The sequence below is a fragment of the Phasianus colchicus genome, chromosome 9, assembly GCF_987193195.1.
Source record: "Phasianus colchicus chromosome 9, bPhaCol1.hap1.1, whole genome shotgun sequence".
NCBI classification, from domain to species: domain Eukaryota; kingdom Metazoa; phylum Chordata; class Aves; order Galliformes; family Phasianidae; genus Phasianus; species Phasianus colchicus.
This window is the reverse complement of record NC_143444.1, coordinates 6,144,272-6,166,445: the sequence shown is the minus strand read 5'-3', so window position 1 is coordinate 6,166,445 and position 22,174 is coordinate 6,144,272. Positions and strand designations below refer to the sequence as shown.

The window sequence follows — 22,174 nt, the reverse complement described above, 5'->3', positions numbered from 1 at the left end:
GAATCAAGGCAGCAGCACTTTGAAAGCTGCCTTGTTTTGATTCAGATCAAGTTAATGCTAATTGAATCATTTGTAAAGAAAAACGTAAAAAATTGAAAGGTAATTAATCCAGCCTTATATCTTTGGTAAGATAACTATCTTGATTTGTTTTTTTTTAAAGATGGATAAGAGCAGAAAGGTTTAAGTGTCTTTTCCAGTGCCAGAAAATAGCTGGAATTAAAACAAGTCATGACTCAGTCCTCTATTTAATGTCAGAACTGCACTCCTAGTTCAGCTATACCTCTACAAGTGGTATTCACATAGCACAGAGGATTTCAGATGCCTTTTCCAGTAGAGAATGCTAATTTTCTATTTCTGTTTTCTTCCAGGTTATGTTTCACACTATGTGCTGACTGTCTGTACTTACAGAAGATATTTAAAAGCAAACAGACTTTTTTTTCAAAGATTTTGATTCCAGTGGAATCTGCTTTAGATTTTTGTCTTGTCAATTAACTCCTGAAACAATGCCTGTACAAGCTCCACAGTGGACGGATTTTCTCTCCTGTCCAATTTGCACACAGACTTTTGACGAAACGATTCGGAAGCCCATCAGCTTGGGTTGTGGCCACACTGTCTGCAAGATGTGCCTCAACAAGCTCCACCGTAAGGCGTGCCCTTTTGACCAGACCACTATCAACACAGATATTGAACTTCTTCCTGTGAACTCAGCCTTGCTGCAGCTAGTAGGTGCTCAGGTAACGGTGCTTTTCTATTACCTCTTCCTGTGTTGTCCTCGTAAAAAGAAGGAAAACAGTTATTGATTAAAGAATGTGAGTGTGTAGGCATCTCTTTGGTGATCACAGGTTTTGAGCCATGACGTGCTGTAGACAATATGGCCAGAACAGCAGTTCAGATCTTGCTTCTGCCAATCACTGACTAATTTTGTGTTTGTGATTTAGTGTAACCGTGGGCTGTCACCATAAAGGGCTGGTTGTGTTCTCTTGCTTCTTCCTTAAGTTGTATTTAGCCAGACTGCTGAAAGGATGAGCCGGATCAGGATCAGTGAGTTAATCTGGTGGAAAGCCATTTTTCTTTTGTGAATAGGTTACTTGCTTTGCCTGACTGAACCAATGGGCTCATAATCAGGTGCCCCAAAAGCAGGGCGTAGAGGGGAAGAAGTGGGACAGACCCCTCTGGTAGCAACCTTTGTACCACCTTATGTTTAATTTGAAACTGAGCTCTGAAAGTGTAACTTTGTGAGCTGGCACGTTAATATAAACTCACAAAGGTGAATCAGGGAGGCTGCCCAAGATGGTCTTTCTCTCGAAGGTCACTCAGGGGTCAGCTGAATTGTGATGAACTGCGTGAGTAGTCCTGCAGCACTGGTACTAGTGGCAGCCCAAGGAAAAGGGCAAGGATGTGGCCAGTTCATCAGTTACAATGCAGACTTAAATTAGTGTAAGCTGACTGATTAGTTCACCAGTAATTTCTTGTGACTGTACTTGGCAGGGCTGGACAGAACTGTGAGGTAGGGGCAAGCAGGGGTGATCATGTCCAACTTATGCGTAAGGACAAAAATGTAGAAGGAATGCAGTTATCTTAAAGTGGTCATTGTTTTCTGCTTGCTGCTCAGCTGCCTGGATTCAGCTGAGTGGAAGAGGCAGCAGAAAATTCAGGGAGGTGCACAGCTCAAGGGAAGAAGATGAGTTGTATTCCAGAGGAGTCATAAAAGGGGGAAGCTAAGATGTTGCTACGATGCTTCTCGTTCAGTCCTGTGTCTTAGATCCAGATGTGGTTTTGCCACTTCTTGTTTTCATTTGATTTATCGAGGAGTGTGGCTTATTTCTTGTTTTCTTGCTACGTATTGGTCTAGAACTTCAGAAGATTAATCAGAAGATTAAAAATTGATTTCTGTTTCTCACTGTACTGGTGCTAGTTAGCCAACCAGAATTTCCTCATCTGTTTGTGTGTGAGGTATGAAGAATAGTGTGGTAAGTATTTGACTTGAGAGCCTTCTGAACTCTAGGTTCAGACTTGAATTTACTGGCGTATTTCTTTGGTCTTCCTTCTTCTATCTTATACTTCACGTACTGAAGATTCATGTAACCTTGTTTCGTGATGTCCTTAAAAACTGCAAATGCTACTAAAAGAGACTGTATTCTCTTGCCTTTTGATTGCCATCCATTCCTGTATGGATGCTGCCAGCTGCATTCTGTTAACTAAACGATAATTGGTGATCTTAGCAGTTTTTAGTACACACGTGCACTTTCCCCTTGAGATAAATGCATACACACACACAGCCCCCTAATTTCCTAGTTTCAGTGAGCACATTCCAGTGCTTTAAATGAAATAAGCATTTAGTATAATTCACTCTCCTTTCTCTTAACTTTCCCTTCTCCTTCCTGGCACCTCTAGGAGTGTTTACCAGACTCTGGAGTACTATAAAATAATTGGACTACTTAACTCTGAAGGACAGGGAAACAGTTGCTTTTTTTCCTCTGGTCTCTCTAAAGTCCAGTTTGGACTTGTTTTTACAAAAGAGGAAAAAAAAAAAAGCTTGGCTAAAGGACAGAAAGAGTACAGAGAAACTATGTTAACTTTGAACTCTGTCCTTTTAAGAAGATGGGCTCTCTTTTGTATACATCAACAAAAACGATCCGTGAGCAGCAAATCCAGCTTATGAAATGAATAGAATCATCAATTTTGGTGTGAAACAAAATCCATTTTCTTGTTTCACTTTGTGGCTTAGTAGTTTTAGTAGGCTATATGTCTTTTACCTCCCCTAATCTCCAGCAAACTGTATGCCTGAACCTGAGCCCAGGAAAACCAGTAGTGCTTTATTTTTAAATGATGAATTCGATAAATAAGGCTTCATTTTAGAAGGAAATAGAGTAGAACACAAATACAGCTTTTATCTGGGAGGAAAAAGAACAGTTTGCTCTTTTCCCTTTGGGGAAGCTTTTGAGAAATACACACTTACAAGCGTTGTGTGCTTTTTTGCTGGAGGCAGAGAGCAAGCAGTTTGAAGAAACTAATCTATTCTGCTGTGACTGGCAGCAGTGATAGGATTCCAGGGCGAGTCACGTTGGCTGGCTTTCACACAGGCACAGTGGGTGAAGTAAGCAGGGAAAATGGGCTACATTTGTCACATGGGCACCAAGAGGAGCAGTGCCTATTTCTCTGGCAACAGCATTAACTTCCTGAGGAGCTGGTTAGCATTGAAGAGTGACGGTTTCTTCTTTGAATTACTGCCTGTTTGTCAGTTTTGGCTCTCCCAGTCATTTTCCAACGAGTGAAATTGCTGCCCATTTTAAAGCCATATTTGATGTGAAAATTAACCCTTCTGCTTTCCTGCTGTAGCATGATGCACATCAGCAGTGGGTTCAGGGTGTGCTCTGGAGCAGTGGCCATGTGGTTCAGCACACACACGAGGGAGGTGGGGGCAGAAGGGATGGTGGGGGGAAGGAGGCAGTTGTTATCCTTGAGAGAGCTGGAAATAGCTGAGCACCTAAGTAAGAACTAAGAGAAGAAGCGAAGAAAGAGATGGACAGTGGTCTTTAGTACAGATCAAAAAGGCTTTTTTAGAGCATTGATAGGAATGGATTTAAAACTTTTTAAACTTCTCAAGTAGAGAAAAAAATCTCTTAAGCTTATTTCTAATGGAATTAAGTTTTGAATTTTGACTGCTCAAGCATCCACAGATTACTTGCTTTAAGCATTCACTGGGCCAGTGTTTTGAAGGTGCACAGTCATGGATCTGTCATCTCATTTCTTCCCTCCTCTTTTCTGTGGCATACAAAACAGCAGCGTTCGCATTCCAGACAGGTGGCGTCAAGTGGCAAAAGTTCCTGTGGCACTTTAATTTCTATTGTAGTCACCTGTGAGTGTGATAAATACAATTCCAGACATTAGGCAATGCAGTCGTGTGTGTGGAGAGAGAATGTGGGAATGTCATGAAGTGGCAGCCCACGAGTAAGGGGAAGGTTACAATTGCAGAGCTTATATTAGCAGCTCACTTGATAATTTTGGTGAAATGAGCTGCCACAAAAAAAGCAAAGCCCTTCACAAATCCATGGTAAAAGCTCTTGAGGAACTGAAGACAGGAGACTGTAGTCATGTTGATTTGAATTTTCAACTGTTTCTTGCTGACAGGAAGCAAGATGCACATTCGTAGGAGGATAAGAATGGAGGAAAACAGTTTTCAGAGCAGACAAGGAGGGATTTGGTCCGCTCAGCATGTTTTTGTTCTGTGCAGTTAAATATCTGATGGTAATTAGTGACAACTCAAGCTGACATCCTTCATGAAATTACAGCTAAATCGCCAGTTCCAAATCTCTGCCTGGTATGAGGTGATGCAGAGGCATAGTTTCCTGGTCACCCTTCTCATGTGTCACAACCTGCCTCTTCCCACAGCCACGCTGCCATTCTGTTGCCAGGACGCCTGCACTCGTTGCCAAGACAGATGTACTCAAAAAGAACACAAGTTGAAAGTAATAAAGCATCTGAGATTATTTTTCCGGTCTTGCTCTCTGTTGGGAGACGTCTGTGATATTATGTAAATGTACTTGCAGTGAAAACTAGCAAAGGGTGTGGTGTCTGAGAAAATGGAATACTGAGTGAGGATGAAAATCATGAACTCATTCTGCAGGGCATCTATTTTGAGGTTCTCAAGAGGCGTTGTAAACAGAAGGGACTGTGGCGTCCGGCCTGCTCTTGGAAAGATATTTTGAGAAAGGGAAGTGAAAATGCTTTGAACTTGAGTGATTTCTCAGTTGTCCTCCAGCGACTGCTTGACAAAGCCAGAATTAACATTCAGCTCTCATGTGACTTTCAGAAATTGTGGCTGTACTGTTTTTCTCTTGGTCAACGCTGTTCTTAACAATCGTTACAACTTTAAATGCATGGGGAGAAATGGAACTGCATATTGCAGTACCAGCAAAAGGACAAATTACTCACAAGCTCTGCTGTGAGATGCTCCATCTTTAGTGGTGGTGTGTGTGTGAGAAGAAAGGTATTTTCATCTCCTGAGACTCCTGAAACCACAAAATAAGCATCTTATTTTATTGTTCCACACGATGCTTGCTTCAGCTTAAGATGAACGTTGCATCTCTGTTGAGCTGCTGTTTTGAATTTTACATTAAAGCTTCCCTTGCAAAGAGGAGAAATAGGAGTGATGTGCAGATATGCAGAGTTGAATAGCTTTGTTAACTCTTGGCAGGTTTTCCTATGCCATCTTTCTCCTGGGAAGGGAAAGCTTTCTGTGAGCTTCTGCGAGAGTGTCTGGTGGGCTGCGTTGTGCTGCATACAGCATTCCAAACCACAGCTGTGAACGCGTGCTGAACCAACCCTGCCTGATTCCAGACTGAAATCCAGGGCTGAGCAAGCCATTCTATGATTCCTGCCCCATGCCTGCCCCAGCCCGCTCTGGCAGCTGCTGCTGTGATGCTCTGCTTGCATTTCAAGTTGCTGCTGCTGGCAGATTGAATGCTTGCAAGGGTACGTGGGAGTTGTGCAGAAAACCCTTTCCAGCAGTAGATAGGGCAGAGACTGCCCTATAGGGCACTGTCTGTCTCAGTACAAATGCATGAGATGCATGTGCTGTTTGATCAATGAGCCAGTTCTGCTTGTGTAACTTCCCAGACAGAAGCAGGCTGCTAAAATGGCAGCGACTTTGAAAAGGAGGTGGAGTGTTCTGTGAACATGAAAGCGAATGTTGAAGGTGCTAATGTGTGTTTCCCAAAGCCCAGTAATCTAGTCCAGCTGAGGCTGCCACAGTTGAAACAGTTATGGCTGACCTCTGTAAGGCACAGCTGCAAAATCTTCTGCTCAAAGCTTTCTTTGCATAGAAACTGGGAAAAAAAAAAGCCTTCCCAAGTTAACTGTGGTCCATGGAAAGCATCCAGGCCAGCCTTCCTGGCTTGCTGTGATTAAGCTTGTTGTTTTCCCGTGTAAGTGGTGTGAAAGTGCCAGATGCATCCTATCTTGTGCTGTTTTTGGGGTGCTATCAACTGTCCTAATTGTTGCAGCCTGTATGTTACACTGGCAGACTTTTTTGTCACCAACTTTTGAAGCAAAAATGGTGCAAGTAGTAACTTTGTGATGTGTGCCAGAATGAGCATCTGGCACAGCTGGTCTTCTGGGCCTGTGGAAATGACATCCTCTAACTGGAACAGATGGCTTTCTACACAAATCAACAGGGAAGCTCCTGTTTGTATGCTTGGTGATGAACATAAATGTGTTTGTATATGTATTTTACTTATGTTCACTGCTGCCATTGTAATGGTACTCTGAATGGCTGTATTACATGTGAAGGCTGGCAGGTTCATAGCTCAAGCATTAAAGGCTTGCTCTTTTAGATTGAGGGTCATGTAAGCAGCTATACAGGATTAGCATTATGTTATTGCCAGTGGGATGGGGATTGACTTGGAAATAATAGAAGTCAAAGTCTGAGGTCTGTTTGCACTTGAGTAGTGTATGCAAGAAAAGCTTGCAATTGTGAGAAACTCCAGTTCTTGATGCTGATGTGTGTTTGTTGAATGGATTGCTGAATAGTGTTGTTTATAGGCACTCGTACAGTGCTGTACTGTACCTCCAAACTTGTTTAAAGCTGGAAGAATTCAACTGGAGAAAACAGCAGCAAAAACAAAACTTTGGGGGTGAGGATCCAACATATCTTTGAAAAATGTCAGTTTCTGGGAATACCTGGATAAAGAGATAAGAGCCATAACCAAAACATAATAAAACCAAGCATGGCCTGTGATGTCAGTTTAATATTTGGACTTTGTGTTCATAAAGCTCTGTAGGATAATGTCCTCTTACTACTTGATTAATTGGGTCTGGGCAAAATACATTGCAGGAGTGGCCTAGTGTATTTGCTGCTAAATCTTTCTCTGGCTAATCCAAGTAGCTCAGATTGCTTATCCCAGGATGACTGTAGAGCTGTGAGGCCCTGGATACGAATCTGCACTTTCCTGTAAATCAGTGTTCATCTGATCTGTTCTATATTTGGTTATCCAGCTTTGGGGATGTCTCAATATGCACATGACTTCAGCAAAAAAATATATATATAATTGCAAAAAATGCTAATATCTCTTGTCATGCTTCTGTTTCCTGTCAACCACCAAATAAAAGAAATCTGATACAATAATCATGAGTTTTCTGCATCTATTTAATCTTGTTTTTAACTGGTAGCTTTCTGCAGTTGTTTTTTTTTTTACTAAGGCTGAAAAAAATTGCTTGCTAATGTAGAAAAATGCAGAAGAGAACAAAACAGGAAATACTTGGTATTAACAAACTTAATTTGATATTTGTAAGCATGGCTGCCAGTTATTTCTGTGCATTTGTCATAAATGTACGTCATCTCTTTCAGGTTCCTGAGCAGCAGCCAATTACTATATGTAGTGGAGCTGAAGATACCAAGCATTACGAGGAGAGCAAAAAATGTGTGGAAGAATTAGCATTGTACCTCAAACCACTCAGCAGCGCAAGAGGTAATTCCTGCATGGTTTCCTGGGAAGATGGTAGATGGAAATACCATGTGTAACAAACTGTTCAAGGTGGCTATTTAGTCTGTTTGGGATAAATGGGCATAGACTTAGTTTAAAACCACATTGAAACCACTTTCCTAAGCATTAAGGTCATGCCTTTACTTCAGGGAAATAAATAAAGTCATTATGTCAAAAATAGTACTGAGGAAAAAGCTGAATTCCTTGGTAAAAGAACCCAAAGCAAATCAGGTAAAAATAAAAATTAGTATTTTTTTACTTCTGCTTTGCTTTGAGATAACTGTAATGCAGCATGTTTGTGGCAGAGGAAAAAAAGTGAAACAAGGAAGTTAGTGGATATGTAGCATAAAAGAGAAGTAATACTTTGTTTATACAAGGTCGTACACGAGAGCAGGGTCAGTGAATAATCCTAACACAGCAAAACAGAGCTGAATTCAAGAGTTTTGTATCTTATCTGCCTTACATACGATGAACTTAGAAAATCGGTCACTCCTTGCTAGATGTAAAAGCTAATGAAGAAGAAACTGTAAGAAACTGATGTCTGAAAACAGATGGTAAAAGAAGGCAGTGATCCCTGCAGCCTGTGGATAAGGGAAGGACTGCGGTATGATTTTACCATTGAGAAGAAATTTAGGAATCCATAGCAGAAGGCTCAGGACAGACTTCTGGTATGGGGAGAGAATTCATTAGAGGCTGCACCATCTTAGAGAGCCAAATCAATCAACAAGGCATAAATCTGTGGGAAGGCTGACTGGTAGCTTCTGATGCTGAGTGAAACAAACTGACCAAAACAAACTTTTGCACCTTCTCTGTAGCATCAGAAGAATTAGTTTTGTGTTTCTCCCGCATAGTAATTGAAGACTGGCGCAGGAAGTGGAGATACGAGATAATTTATTCTTTTTCTCCTTCATTTTATTTTGAAGGTGTTGGTCTGAACAGTACTACTCAGAGTGTCCTGAGTCGTCCTATGCAAAGAAAACTTGTGACACTGGTTCACTGCCAGCTAGTGGAGGAAGAAGGACGGATCAGAGCCATGCGTGCAGCACGTTCACTTGGTGAAAGAACAGTCACAGAACTCATTCTTCAGCATCAAAATCCTCAGCAGCTCTCTTCCAACCTCTGGGCTGCAGTGAGAGCCAGAGGATGCCAGTTCCTTGGACCAGGTAGGTGATGTTGCTTTTAATACTTTGTTCTAGAAGCAATTCAGAATTGAGGAGGAATGGGCATCCTTGTGACTGAAACTGAGGGGTTTTTTTTCTTTTAGGCTGTGGCCTGATTTCTTAATTGTAGGTCTTCAGAATTAATGATGTATCTGTTGGGCTGCTGTCTTGAGCTTTCTCACCTTTGTAATGCTTTTGCAGCTGTTCCATAAAATTCAGAATAATCAATGTCCTTTTGTTCTTGTGGTACAATAAAATAGGAAGCAGTCTCTCTTGCTATCCTTTGGAGAAGCAGGATCTTTCTAGAAACAGGAAGGCAGTGACTAGACGTGTCATCTTTTCCTAACCAAGGGAAATAAGCATACAAAACAGCTGTAGGGAGAGATCTGGTACCTGCAGGTGTATGTGTATACATGTCTTTTTAGAAGTTAGATTCTTCAAAATCTGAATTCTTTTGCATGGAACACTAAACTGCTTTTGCTAACAGCAAATCAGTATAAAGACTGGTTACTTGAATGTAGAGAGTTCACTTTCTGAGTGCCAACTCAGAAGAAAAAGAATTCTTTGAAACAGAAGCCAGTTTCTTAAAATAGAAGCTTTTTACCACTAAAACAAGTAGAAGAAGACTAGCTTTGGGATGCTAGCTTTGGCTCCACTGCAAGGAACATTGAGGCTAATTTGCTAGCAAAATATGTAGCGGTACAGCTCCTAATTTGTTTGTGTGGGCACTAATTGCTCTTTTACCTGCATGGGAACCAGCTTTGCCATTCTTTGGCCTCTCGGTATTCTGTTGATGGGAAAGATGTGAGAAGTGCACTTAAAAAAAACTTACATTAAAAGTCATCAAGATAGACAGGAATGAAGAAATCTTCCTATCATCTGATATCCCAAACTCTGTGTGTGGCTTATCCCTAGTCTCTTACCCTTGCTTGTAGGGAGACATGAAACAGTGCAGAGACCTTCCTTGGTCTTCTCTCACTTTTTTTTTATATTCCCTTTCATTATTTCCTCACAGCTATGCAAGAAGAGGCTTTAAAGCTGGTTCTGCTGGCTCTGGAAGATGGATCTGCCTTGTCACGAAAGGTCTTGGTTCTCTTTGTGGTTCAGAGGCTGGAGCCACGATTTCCTCAGGCTTCTAAAACTAGCATTGGGCATGTTGTCCAGCTTCTTTACAGAGCCTCATGCTTCAAGGTATGAAGAAGATTCTGCTCAGAGATTTCATCACGCAGGAAAATGTTTCTTCGTATAACAAAAAGATTTCTCTGTAAAATTCTTTTTAATACGCATTCACTGTGTCTGAAAAGATTTCTGCTTTTCTTTTTTTGTTGTCCTATTCAATTACATGAGTCTAAAAATGGTTACAGAAGATATTTCTGTCAAGTCTCACATGTGTTTAGAGAGTTTCTCCTACATCTGTGATGGCAGTGTGGGCAGAAATTGCAATTCTAAGCTGTAAATCTAAGTTTGGATTCTGTCCAAGTTTAATGGATGCACCATGACTAAACCTGTATGCAAGTTGGTGTAATTTATCTCTTTGGAAGAGGCCTAAAACTGAAAAATTGCCAGTTCTGTTAATTGAGTGGTGATGTGCTTAGAAACAAAGAAATATGAGGCAGTGGAATATGGGAGTTGGAGTAAAGAGAACTAAAGCTGTGTTTGGTGCTTCATGCTATTTAAACGCCCATTCTTACGTGCTAAATGTCTTTCAATCTTGTTAAAGGAGGAGAAAAAAATGCTTTTTTGCTGGTAATTGAATTCTAAAACAAACCAAAGACTGCAATGCACATAAAATACCTTGATTGGAGAAGTGAAGTGTGTGTGTTGTGATATTGTTTACGAAGTGTGGCACTGCAAGGAGGGATGTCTGGGTCAGATTCTAAGCGAGTTACATTTGGAATCCGTTTCATAGTGATTGCAGTTGATGAAGAGTGCATGTTATTTTAGTAGGCACCAATAGCACTGTTCACTGCTGGCTAAATGTTTCTCTTGCCTTGTACTTCACATCATCTTATCCTGCTTAATTGTACTTTGCTTTTCCCTGCTAGGTGACAAAGCGTGATGAAGATTCCTCTCTGATGCAACTGAAGGAGGAATTTCGTACTTATGAAGCACTGAGGAGGGAACATGATTCCCAAATTGTTCAAATTGCTATGGAAGCAGGTTTACGCATTGCACCAGATCAGTGGTCCTCACTGTTGTATGGAGACCAGTCTCACAAATCCCACATGCAGTCTATCATTGACAAGGTAAAGCCACCTAAAATCAGCCCATTTTATCTTTGCAGCTGTTGCAGATTTATGTGCTTGTAACTTGAATACTTAGATTTGCACATTGTGCCCGGGTGTACTCACCTTACTCATTAATCATTTGCCCTACTATTATAAAACCTGTTACGGCTTGAATAATTGCAATATGTGTTTGTAATCTAGTGAATCTTGCTCCTTTCTGTCACCTTGCCATCTCTTTCTTCTTTACCTCTTTCAACAGATGAAAAACCACAGAAGTTAGCTGCATGATTGGCATGTGTCCTTTCTAAACACCTGATAACTGCCAACACAAAAAAAGAAACTAATGGTTCATGCTTTCAGGCAGGGAACTAGTCATTAAATTGAGAGAAATCAGTTGTTTGTACTCAGATAAAGAGAGAGAGGATGAAATGTGTGTCTTAAATAAAATGATTTCACGTCTGGAAATGCCCAGATCACTTTTTGTTCAGAGTGAGCACAGGGCTAATGTTCCCTCCAAATGTTTAAATCAGGGGACTCCCCCTAAATATTAGATCAGACAACTCATAAAATTGCCTAAATTAGGTGGGAAGAACTGAGCCCTAATGTCTTGGTGAATGGTTATAAAAGCTGTGAAACAGTTGCTTTGAGTGCCATTAAGGAGGATTGGCTTCAGGAGCTGCTGTGTATTATTCATATATTTGCCCATGTTTTCAGATGTCCTGCCAGACATCTTCTGAAGGTTCTAGGCAGAGTTATAGAACTTATAAATGCTAAAATGTAGGATGTTATTAATCTTTTTTCCTTCTTCCACTGTGCTCTTTCCTGACTCCTGTACTCACAGTGCAGTTCTGATGGTTCAGAAGTTGGAGATACTAGAAATGAACCTTAAATCTGCATTTCTTTCTGGGTGCCAACACAACACAGAAGAGATCATGGGTACATTGCTAGAAGTAATGCCAGCCTATTTTGTTTCTTTAGGGCTATATTTTAACCTACAGCATCAAAGAAAGGGTGTGTTCATAACACTGTAAGGGAGAATTAATACAAGGTGCTGAAATCAGTTTGTTGGGGGGAAAAATGTAGTCCAGTTTGGTAAGGCAGCTCTCTGGTCTTGTGGAGAAACCATGAAAAACCCTAAAGATAGCTTTGCTTGTAGAAAGTTAATTATTACAATTTTTTTAAGTTGCAGACCCCAGCCTCATTTGCACAGAGTGTTCAGGAATTAACTATTGCTCTTCAGAGGACTGGAGATCCAGCTAACCTGAATCGTCTTCGACCTCACCTTGAACTCCTGGCAAATATTGATCCCAGCCCAGGTATGTCTAGATGCTTTGCAGGGCTGAAGGTTGGGAGGCCAAAAGAAATCACAAGCTTTAGTTTAGCAAGAGGAGCCTTAAAAGTGCTAAGGGATAAAACAGTATTCCTCATGTAGAAGGAAACATCTTCTGTAATTCAAATTTAAGATTCTTGAATGGTATTCATAACCAACTTAGAACAGCAGTGATCTCTGAAAAAATCAACCATTTTGAAGCTAACAGAAAGAATGGAAGGAATAGTTCAACTACTTTTCTGGAGACAACTTCCTTGTTTGTCAGCACTGGGTGGGTGCTGATAAGGATTTGGAATACATACAGTCTTGTGAGATTACACAGTGCATACTTCATGCTAGGCAATGCTAGCTGGAGGGACTGACAGCAGTCTTAGTTTTCTCCTTTCCCCTCTTTAGTGCATTTGCTGCTGTTGGAAGCCAGACTTGCAAAGTGACAGGAGGGTTGGTAGAACAGTGCTTTGATTGTCACTGTGTTATTTTTGTATCTCCAGTTCTTTACTACAACAAATGATTTATTTATGAAGTAATGGGAGTAATTAGGAACTTCCATTAATCCCCTATCTGAAAATTGTACATCTTTTCCATTACTCTAAAAACTGTACATATTAGTTTTTGATCCAAGGTCTCTAGACTGCAGACACTGCACTCAGAAGACAGTCTTGAAGGCAGCTTAAGACCATAGGGCACCTTCCATGTGAACAATTTCAGACAATTTCAAAGTAAAATTTTGATAGATAGAAGCTCGGCAAGAATCTGTCTTAAGGAGACACATTAGTTATCTTAAGGAATTTGTGGTTCTGCAGAAGTGTGAATGATCATCTGGACAGGGGAAATTAAGTGAAAAGAGCATAACTGGGAAATTAAGATGTTGACAGAGAAAAAAGTGATGAAAAATGTTGGAGAAGTCGTCAGCAGCAGGAATAGAAGAGAGAGTGCTGAAACTGAAGCTTTATTTTATACCTGTTGATATTTGTAAAATTGAGACTAGTGTGAAGAATATGAATGCCTAAACTGACATCAGGAGATGAAAAGTTGTAGATAGTTTATATATTTTTAAGCCAAAAAAGATACCTTCTGAATGAGAACATACTGTACTTAGCAGTTAAAGACAATGCAGTGGTTTCTCAAATCTTTTATGTTGTAAGTAGTCAGAGACAAAATTCTGTGTGCTGGCAGTTTGTCAGCCTGATTGCTATGGTAAGTGGAATCACTGATAGCCTGACTGGAAATTTCAGTGGGTGAGTCTGATCTTGAAGTCATTTCCTTGCTGTGCTATGGAGCTGCTTCCCTGCTATATTCTGTAGGTATGCTGAAATTCCTTGGGAATCAAGTACTTGTGAGCAGAACAGAATGTAATTGTGTAAAGATCTTGAAACACACTTAGTGAAGCTCTTTGAGGTCCAGTATATTGCAGCAGAGCATGTTAGCACACTGTGGAGTGTCTTCTGTTGGAACAGGTTAAAGGGTTGGACAAGTCAGCTAGAAAGAGCAGATGCCCCTGTAGGACTGAAATTGCAGTTCATTCACACTGCTGAGTGCTAAATAATTGGATGCATAGATTTCCTCTGTGTCCCATGTTTTTGCATGTGGGACACAACAGCTTTGTTTGCTGCTCAGTAACTGACTGTGTGATCTAGGCCATTGATAATGGCATTTGTACAGAATGATTTTGCCTAAAGGAATCTGAGCATGAAGTGGGATTTTGATTTTCCATTGCATGCAGAGTTTGCACAAGGCATTTTCTCTGGAGTTCTGTGGGGTATGAAATCCCTTGTGAAAAGAAAACATTGATGTGATAATAGTAGACTTGCTGTCTGACTTATTTTGTGTGGTTCAATATTGAGTCTGTAAGTAGCTTTATTCTTTAAATGGTGTGTACCTCTGAATTACAATGCTTAATCCTTTTTTATTCCATGACTTTTGCTTCTGATAAAACTTTTTTTTTGTGATACTGATGGTTTCCTAATACCTGGTTTTGGAAATCCTTCCTTACTGTATTCTGTTTCCTGCTGATACTTTAGATGCTCCACCTCCAACGTGGGAACAACTGGAAAATGGGCTGGTTGCTGTAAGGACTGTGGTTCACGGCTTAGTTGATTATATCCAGAATCACAGCAAGAAAGGAACTGACCAGCAACAGGTAAAAGCCAAATCATTTAAGAAAAGGTTACTCCTAAATTTTATTTGGCTCTGTGTGATAGTAGGGGTTAACTGATGTCACCTGGGGAGATTTGACTTCACAAAGAGTATGTTGAAAATGTTGCTGCTCTTTCATATTTATGTATTTAAAAAAAAAAAAAACAACTGCATGAATTTGCACGGTTCATTAGAAAGAAAACAGTCTGATCAAGCTGCAAGCATAGAGATTCCTGATTAGAAGGTGAGGAGAGAAGCTGGGGTGCCTAGCACTGAGCTGTGGGAATCTTCTTGCCCTTAATGTGACAGATGTTAGCCAGGTCACTCTGTGTTACCATTGATTATTAAACCTATGCTTAATGATGTATAAATTGTAAAGTTTTAGAAAGACTATTTGGGTTCATCAGACAATTATTTTTGTTGTTTTTGTTTGTTTCAGAAATTGATGTTGCCAAATACAAGTATGAGATAAGCTAATATATATCTTATCACATTTCTTTGATCTCATCTTGTTGTTCAGCTAACTTAATCTAAATTAGCTACTACTGAGAGGCAGAGCTGCTTGCCATATGTTCCCACTCTCTGCATTGGCACTCTGCCACCTGGAGAGCTGGTTCAGGGAGCTGAACCAGAATAGAGAAAAAATGATCACAAAATCAAAGTGAATTATTTCAGCTCGTTTACCTTTTTGTGTTTCACTGCTGCTGTTACTGGCAAAAGGAGAAGCAGTAAAAATACGCATGTGGACATCAGGGTGGGAAAAAAGTGAGGAATTCTGCTTTTTTGAGACTTATCTGGACTTGGGGCATGCCCGTGGGGGAATGCAAAACTCCAAGTGGGGAAGGGAACAGCTGTTGACTATTGGGCTGTCAGCATGTCCTGTCTAAAGCCTTTTCCACTGTAGTAGATAGCAGAAACAAAACAAACACAAAAAAACAGTTTTCAAATGTCATCTTACAGATTTTGCATCGTCTGCTTGGGTTTCTTGGAAAGCAAGGATTTATTTTTACAGGCCTTTTCCATGGTGGGAAGTCTGATATGGCTTTTTTTTTTTGCCATCAACTGATCAAATTTTGCTGTAAAACCAGTAGGAACTTGGTATCTTTGAGACCACCTCTGTCTTTCTGTCCAGATATACTTAGGGAGAGTGGAAAATGGGCAGACAGACAGATGATGAGATTGCAGCAAGTCATTGTTTATTTGGAAACTGAACCAGCAAGAATTCAGAAGACAGCCCATATCCTGATGACCTGTGTAGGAGTAAGATTATATCCTTAACTGTTCTATTAGTTTTGTCCAGAAACATACATTCCAATGGAGTCCAGTAAGGAATAAGGAAGTTTTAAAAGCCTGATAATGACTCATTTGACAAAGTTTGTTTTCTTTGATCTGTTGAGCAAATATGGATGCTGCTCCATTCACTTCATATTAGGTACTCTTGGAGTGCTTAAATTTGAAGGAATACTCAATAGTTACGCCTCAGTCTTTTAGTAAGGGGATGCGTTCTGTTCTTGCCTAAGTGCACTTATATTCAGATATCTTGTTTTTTTTAACCTTGCCAGCCTCCTCAGCACAGCAAATACAAGACATACATGTGCCGAGACATGAAACAGAGAGGAGGATGCCCTCGAGGGGCCAGCTGCACCTTTGCACATTCACAGGAGGAGCTAGAGAAGTAAGTGTACAGATCAGTCCAATATTTGCTTCACCTTATCCTTAGTTCTTCATCATACCTAGGAATGGGGAGAGGAAGCGTAACTTGTCTATTACACCAGCCAGAAATAACTCAGAAATGTTACAGCAGTTGTCTGTAAAGTTTTGGAGCTGTTCATTCTTGAATACAGAATGTTTTGCTTTGTTCGGCAACAGTGCAGCTCTGAAACTTTGATATTTGCACAAGAAGCATTACTTGAGATTCAGGGGATAAACGTTATATTTGTGGGTTTTTTTAATTACTTCTTTAGTGTGAATAAATATGCTACTAGATTGCATCCATTGTGGTTACTTCTCCATGTGTGTTTCTCAACCTGGCTTCATAGTTGAGTGTGAGAGGTAGGTTGATACTGACACGTTCCCAGATGTAAGGTTTTATTGTTCTTCTGTGCTGCTTTTGCTATTCAGAAAGCTAAAGACCACAATACTGTGCATTTTTTTTCTTTGACAGTTATCCTTTATAGTTTGGCTGGTAGTGTTTAGCCAGTTACACGTGCAGCTAATAACTAATCATAATATTAAGAAGATGAAGATTGGTAGTACTATTTTGGATGATTGACAAGGGTGGTGAGTCAGTATTAGTGCCTCTAAACTAGTAGTGTGTATCAAGGACAGTTTGTCAGGTTTGCAGGTGGAGGAGGCCTATTTTATCCAGACTGGATTGTTTGCTTTAGTGATAACGTTGTCCTGGGGCAAGTGAGGTGAGTGCTCTGTGTCAGTTGCAGCAGTTTTTGTAGGCAGTTGGAAAACTTTGAGTTCTGATTCCTCCTTGTGCCTTTTATCTCTGCTTAATTCCTTTTAGTAGATTCTGCGTTAATTGTTCTCCTTTTAGAAGTATTTAGTATGTATAATGTGTGTGGCAGAATCCCTGAAATAAACTTTTTTTGGGGAAGAAAATTGTTGCTGCATAATTCTTACATACCTATGCATAGCTTTAATTTTGCAAGGCAGGTTTATGGGGAAGTATGTGATGATGCCTTGGATAGCAAATTATCATCTTGTGCTGCTTAAGTAACAGCTGATTCCCCTTTTGGAACAGGACAAAGACAAGTATGATTCTTGATGGGGGTGTTACTGTTTCTGCTGATGTTGTTTAAGACAATTTTTGTCCTGTACACATGGAGACTGCAACATTCTTTTTTGAAAAAGAAGAATCCAGAGGGAAACACTGTATAACTGTGTTTCTTTCTAACCATTGTATTATGGAGTATATGTAGAAATGTCTGCTGTCACTTCTGAATGTGTGTTTGTATGTGTCTGTCTGCCTCTTGAGCGTACTGCTGTGCTCTAGATGAGCAAGCAGGGATTGCCAGCTGTCTTCCTCTTGCAAGTTATATGCAGACCTTCAAAAGGTCAGGAGCTAGGAGGCACTGCACCTCCATGAGACCTAATATGAGTGAAATGACCAGAAGATATTGGCAGGCAGAACACGGCGTGCTGCTGCTTTGCAGGGAAAACCAGTTTAGGCTGGAGTGGGATGGCCAAGTAAAGTGATACACTCAGCCTTGGGAGTTCATTTCAGCTCACCTCCATGTCTCCAGCTGGCAGGAAATGCCAGAATGACTTCTGAGCAGCATGTGTTTAGAATGCCTTAAACTGTCTGTCCCTCCTCGGGTGCTCATAGTGTGTTAATATCTGTTTATTCCTATTAATATGTTCTGAATGATGCCTGCTGTCATTACCACATAGCTTGGATTTAAAGTGTTGTTGTGTTTGTGTTATTGTCTCACTTTGCTCAGAAGTGTTTGCTTCAGCCAGTCCAACCCCTGTGAAGGCTTCCCACATAGGAAACAGTCTCTTGCTCTGTGAGCACTCAGGCTAACAGATGTGCCCTCCCACTTGTGTTTTCCTATCTCAGCTAATGGCAGGAGGTTTAGTGGAGGACCTTCAACTGTGGAATTTGCTCTCTTTGTTAGTCCAATACCATCAGTCTGCTGGTGTTTTTTTGTCAATGTTAAAAGGCTCTTGTTTGTTCAGACTTATCAAAAGCAGTTAGATTTTGACATTATACTGTGTTCAGAGATTTTTCTCTCTGAAATCACTTCGTTTATCAAACCATGCAAGTGGTATAAGCTGTATATTGCTATAGTAACATAAATCTTCATATGTCATGCTTTATAAAGATGATACAGTTTTGGCACTAAGGACTTAATTGGTTTACTGTTGGACAAATGGTGTAAAAGAAAATCTGATTGTCTTCTGTCATTCCTTTAGTTGTCTGCTGTTGGTTTATTGAAGTCTACTTTATTTAGAGAATAGTCTATGATTCTTGTTTTGAAACTTCCATTATTACAGCTGGTATTTCATGTGGTGTTTGTTTTTCGGTTGATTTTCTCCATTACAGTTGTAATGGATGTATGTGCAGGAGGTAAGATTTCAGATTTTCTGAGCTCTGAATGCTTGGTGTACTTGTCATGAAAAATCCATCCTTGGTGTGACCGATACCAGTTCGATTGATTGAAATTGATATGAATGTGTCAAATTGCAGTGAAATCCTAATCTTCCAGCTATTAATAATAAATCTCTCAAGCCATTAGGAAATGTGAATTAGAGCTTGAAGCTTTGGGTGCCATCTGTGTTTGGGGGAAAAAAAATAATCTTGAAAATCCTTTCAGTATTTTGTTTCAGCTTTTGACGTGTAGCTTCTTTTTTGAAGATTTCGTAAAATGAACAAGCGTCTGGTTCCAAGAAGACCTTTGAGTGCCTCCCTGGGCCAGCTGAATGAGGTGGGCCTGCCTTCAGGAGCTATCCTCTCGGATGAAGGGGGAGTGGACTTGCCCAATAGGAAAACCTCTGCTCTGCCAAATGGAATTGTGTCAACAGGCAGCACAGTGACGCAACTTATTTCTCGAGGGCCTGAAGCCAGTTATGAAACTGCTCTGAAGCCAGGGAAGATGGACCATCTGAGTAGCAGTGCCCCTGGATCCCCTCCTGACTTGTACGGGTCTTCCTAACTGTTGTTCAAAGTGCCGTGTGTAAATATGCAGTAGAAACAACGTAAACCCATTCTCTAGGAAAGAGACAGAATGGTTTTCTTGTTGTTTTGTTTTGTAGTGGTAGAGTGCAGTAGAAAACTATAGCTAAAACTATAAATTGCATTACATCTTTGATTGCTTATATTTTAATTGGAAGAGATGATGCAAGTCTTCAGAAGGTGAAATACAGAGAGTGAACTGTAGATAGACAGATCTGTGAACTGTATCAGCTCTTAATGGGCAATGTCATCTTTCTACTTCTTAGGCTGGAGTCTGTCCCCAAGAGCTCTATTTCTGCCTTACCAGTGAACCCTCATCCTGTGCCTGCTCGGGCATCAACAGATCTGCCTTCAGTGTCTGTCACAAAACAGTTGCAAATGGTACCTCGTGGATCTCAGTTGTATAATACACAACAAGCAGATATCTTTTATCAAGATCATAGGGGAACTGCCCCACCATTTGAGCCAGCACCCTACCAACAAGGTAAGTTTGAGGCCAAGCTCTCTATCTTTTGATTTACATACCAGTTTTATTCTTTCTTCCCACCTTGGTGTTTGTTTATGTTTTAAATTAGTTTTTTTGTCATATTACAGAAACTTTAGGCATTAATGTGGTTATGGTATATACAATGGAAAGGGATGTGTCAGGATGCTGTACAGGTGTGCTTTAGTGTATAAACGCAGTTGGTGAGTTACCTCCTGCCAGACTGCTTAGGTCTTGATTGAGGACTCTTTTCATTTGCTGTAGAGGTTTTTGTCCACTGTAGTAAGTCCTTCTTTCTTCAGTTTTTCCAAACAGTTGGGCAGGTCAGGAAATTAATATAGTAACCCTCAATTCAGTTTGATCCAGGGAAAATGGAAAGTAATATTTAAGCAGCAGAGGGGTTTATTCTTGAGGGGTAAAATAAGTACTTTAGTGCAAGGTGTCTTAATATTTCAGAAATGTGTGCACATGTATATGATGGGTAGAAATGAGTGAAATTAAAGAACAGCTGGGCACAAAAAACAGTATTAAAAAAAAAAAGTGGAAATAATGGGAAAGGAAAAGTAAAGGAAATAGGAGGAAGTTATATGTGTAAAGAGACCAAATGGAGAAAGAAAATATTGAAGGATATTTACAAAAAAAAGAAAAACAAACCCACGAACCTACAGCTATACTAAGATGGGGAATTAGTCTTGTCATGAAAGAAGAAATTGAAGAGAGAACTGAAATAAAGTGAAAATAATGTCATAGAAAAAGAAAGGATGTGACTAAAGGAAGCGGAAAGAAGAAGCTTTAGAAAGGAGTGGAAGAAAGCATTTGGGGGAATAGGAAGCTTATATTTGATTTTGCATGCCAATGAAGATGTAAGTTACCTACAAAGTTGAATGTGCTCGTAGTTAGTGATGTGCCCTCTGTCCATATGCATTTTTAAATTACCCAGGAATTCCAGATGATTTACCTGAAACACTCAGGTAACTAACAGGTGTGATTTTTAGAGGTCTTGGTGGTTCACAGTACTGAAATTTGCTTCTGTTTTTCAAGAGGTAGAATGAATATTTGAATAACTTTAAAAACCTCATCAATCCCTGTTTATGCAGGCGATGGCTGATGTGTTGGGGTAAACTGAGTTTTAGTTGCATAGATATGTTTTAGTTTTGCATACAAAATGATCTTCCTTTTGCTTTTAGCTCTCCTCCAGCTAAAAGCATTCATGTAAAAAGAGTGACATCATTGTGAATTAATTCTAGTTAGTATGCTTTGGAACCTGTGGTGGGCTCGATCTCGCTGCCTTTTCTTCAGCTACAGTGATCTTTACATCTTGCTCTCACTTGTGCTTTGAATCAAATCCTGCTTCTCCAGGATTTTCTGAAGTGGTTATTCTTATGTAGAATAACCACTTCAACACTTTGTGTTAGACAGCGATGGCAAACAATAAATGTGAATTAATTTATACCACTGTTCATGATACTTGTAAACTGCAGTATTTGAATCAACTCACGTTTATGAACAATTGTCGTAATTACTTTCTGTATCTTGTTTGTCTTTTTTTGCCTAAATTCAGGAGTTTACTATCCTCAAACCATGTCTCGCTTTGTGCGACCTCCTCCATCAGCTCCAGAACCTGGTCCACCTTATTTAGACCATTACTCACCCTACCTTCAGGATCGTGTGGTGAGCCCCCAGTACACACAGCCACAGCAATATCCTCCCATGGGACAGCCCATATATCCACCACACTACGACAACCGCCGTGTGTACCCCCCTGTGCAGCCATATCAGCGAGAGGAGATGGGGACAGGCCTTCCTCGGACCATTGAAATTCCACAAGCAGCTGTACCCTCCTACGTACCTGAATCCAGGGACAGATACCCACAAACAGAGGGCTATTGCCCAGTGGCTCCACACCTCAGTCAGATCAGACCTTCCTGCCACCGGGTATGGTTTTCCTGTTGTGTTTTTGAAGTTGTTCCCCAGAGAGAAAATACGAACTAGTTGAGAAATGGATTTTTCTTTTTTTTTCTTTTTTTTTCCTTTTTTTTGCCAGTAAGGTTGTGGTTTATATAAGGAATTTAAAAAAAAAAAAAGAATTGGAGAATTTGGGGAAGCTGATGAAAAACCTGAAGGCAGTTTATTAGTAACCAATTCGGCAACTGTAATGATGTTAGTGTGTAAAAAAAGCAGCTTGCTGCTTAGAGCTTGAAGAATATAAGTACTGTAATTTTACGTTTCTTGCAACATAGAACTGCCATCCCTTGCTTGGATAAAACAGCATTTTCTAAATTGGTAATTTAGTATGTTAATGCTTCAGAAGTTTTGTAATGTATACCTGTCTTAATTTCAGCCTCATCCCAGCCTGGATGAACTGCACCGACGAAGGAAAGAGATCATGGCACAGTTAGAGGAGAGGAAGGTTATTTCCCCACCTCCTTTTGCACCTTCGCCAACCTTGCCTCATCCTTTTCATTCAGAAGAGGTAAGCATATTTTACTTGTGAGTATGATTAGAAAATACTGTAGTTTTTTTTGTGTGTGCTGACAAGTGACAATAACAAGAAAATTAGAACAGTTCTGTGTTGAAAAATGTTGTGGAGATAATCTTGTATTGCAGGTGGGAACCCCTTATAGTATGATCTCCAGTATGGCTGGCTATTCTGTGATCTACCACT

At 40.2% G+C, this 22,174-nt stretch overlaps 1 protein-coding gene across 8 annotated transcripts in view; it reads left to right on the top strand.

The window, feature by feature from the left end:
• The window catches only part of RC3H1 (ring finger and CCCH-type domains 1), a 57,630-nt gene that overhangs the window by 19,656 nt on the left and 15,800 nt on the right, over positions 1 to 22,174 (top strand). For 7 of the 8 annotated variants that reach the window (XM_090145950.1, XM_090145949.1, XM_090145948.1 and 4 more), the window contains exons 2-13: positions 369 to 734; positions 7,349 to 7,469; positions 8,408 to 8,647; positions 9,660 to 9,835; positions 10,690 to 10,890; positions 12,056 to 12,188; positions 14,224 to 14,342; positions 15,901 to 16,013; positions 18,708 to 18,989; positions 19,292 to 19,509; positions 21,071 to 21,444; positions 21,851 to 21,982. In XM_090145950.1, the coding sequence (XP_090002076.1) occupies positions 504 to 734; positions 7,349 to 7,469; positions 8,408 to 8,647; positions 9,660 to 9,835; positions 10,690 to 10,890; positions 12,056 to 12,188; positions 14,224 to 14,342; positions 15,901 to 16,013; positions 18,708 to 18,989; positions 19,292 to 19,509; positions 21,071 to 21,444; positions 21,851 to 21,982 (2,340 nt within the window). In that variant the 5' untranslated portion in view covers positions 369 to 503. The remainder of the gene's footprint in view (positions 1 to 368; positions 735 to 7,348; positions 7,470 to 8,407; positions 8,648 to 9,659; positions 9,836 to 10,689; positions 10,891 to 12,055; positions 12,189 to 14,223; positions 14,343 to 15,900; positions 16,014 to 18,707; positions 18,990 to 19,291; positions 19,510 to 21,070; positions 21,445 to 21,850; positions 21,983 to 22,174) is intronic. The other variant, XM_090145946.1, reaches the window with a different exon arrangement.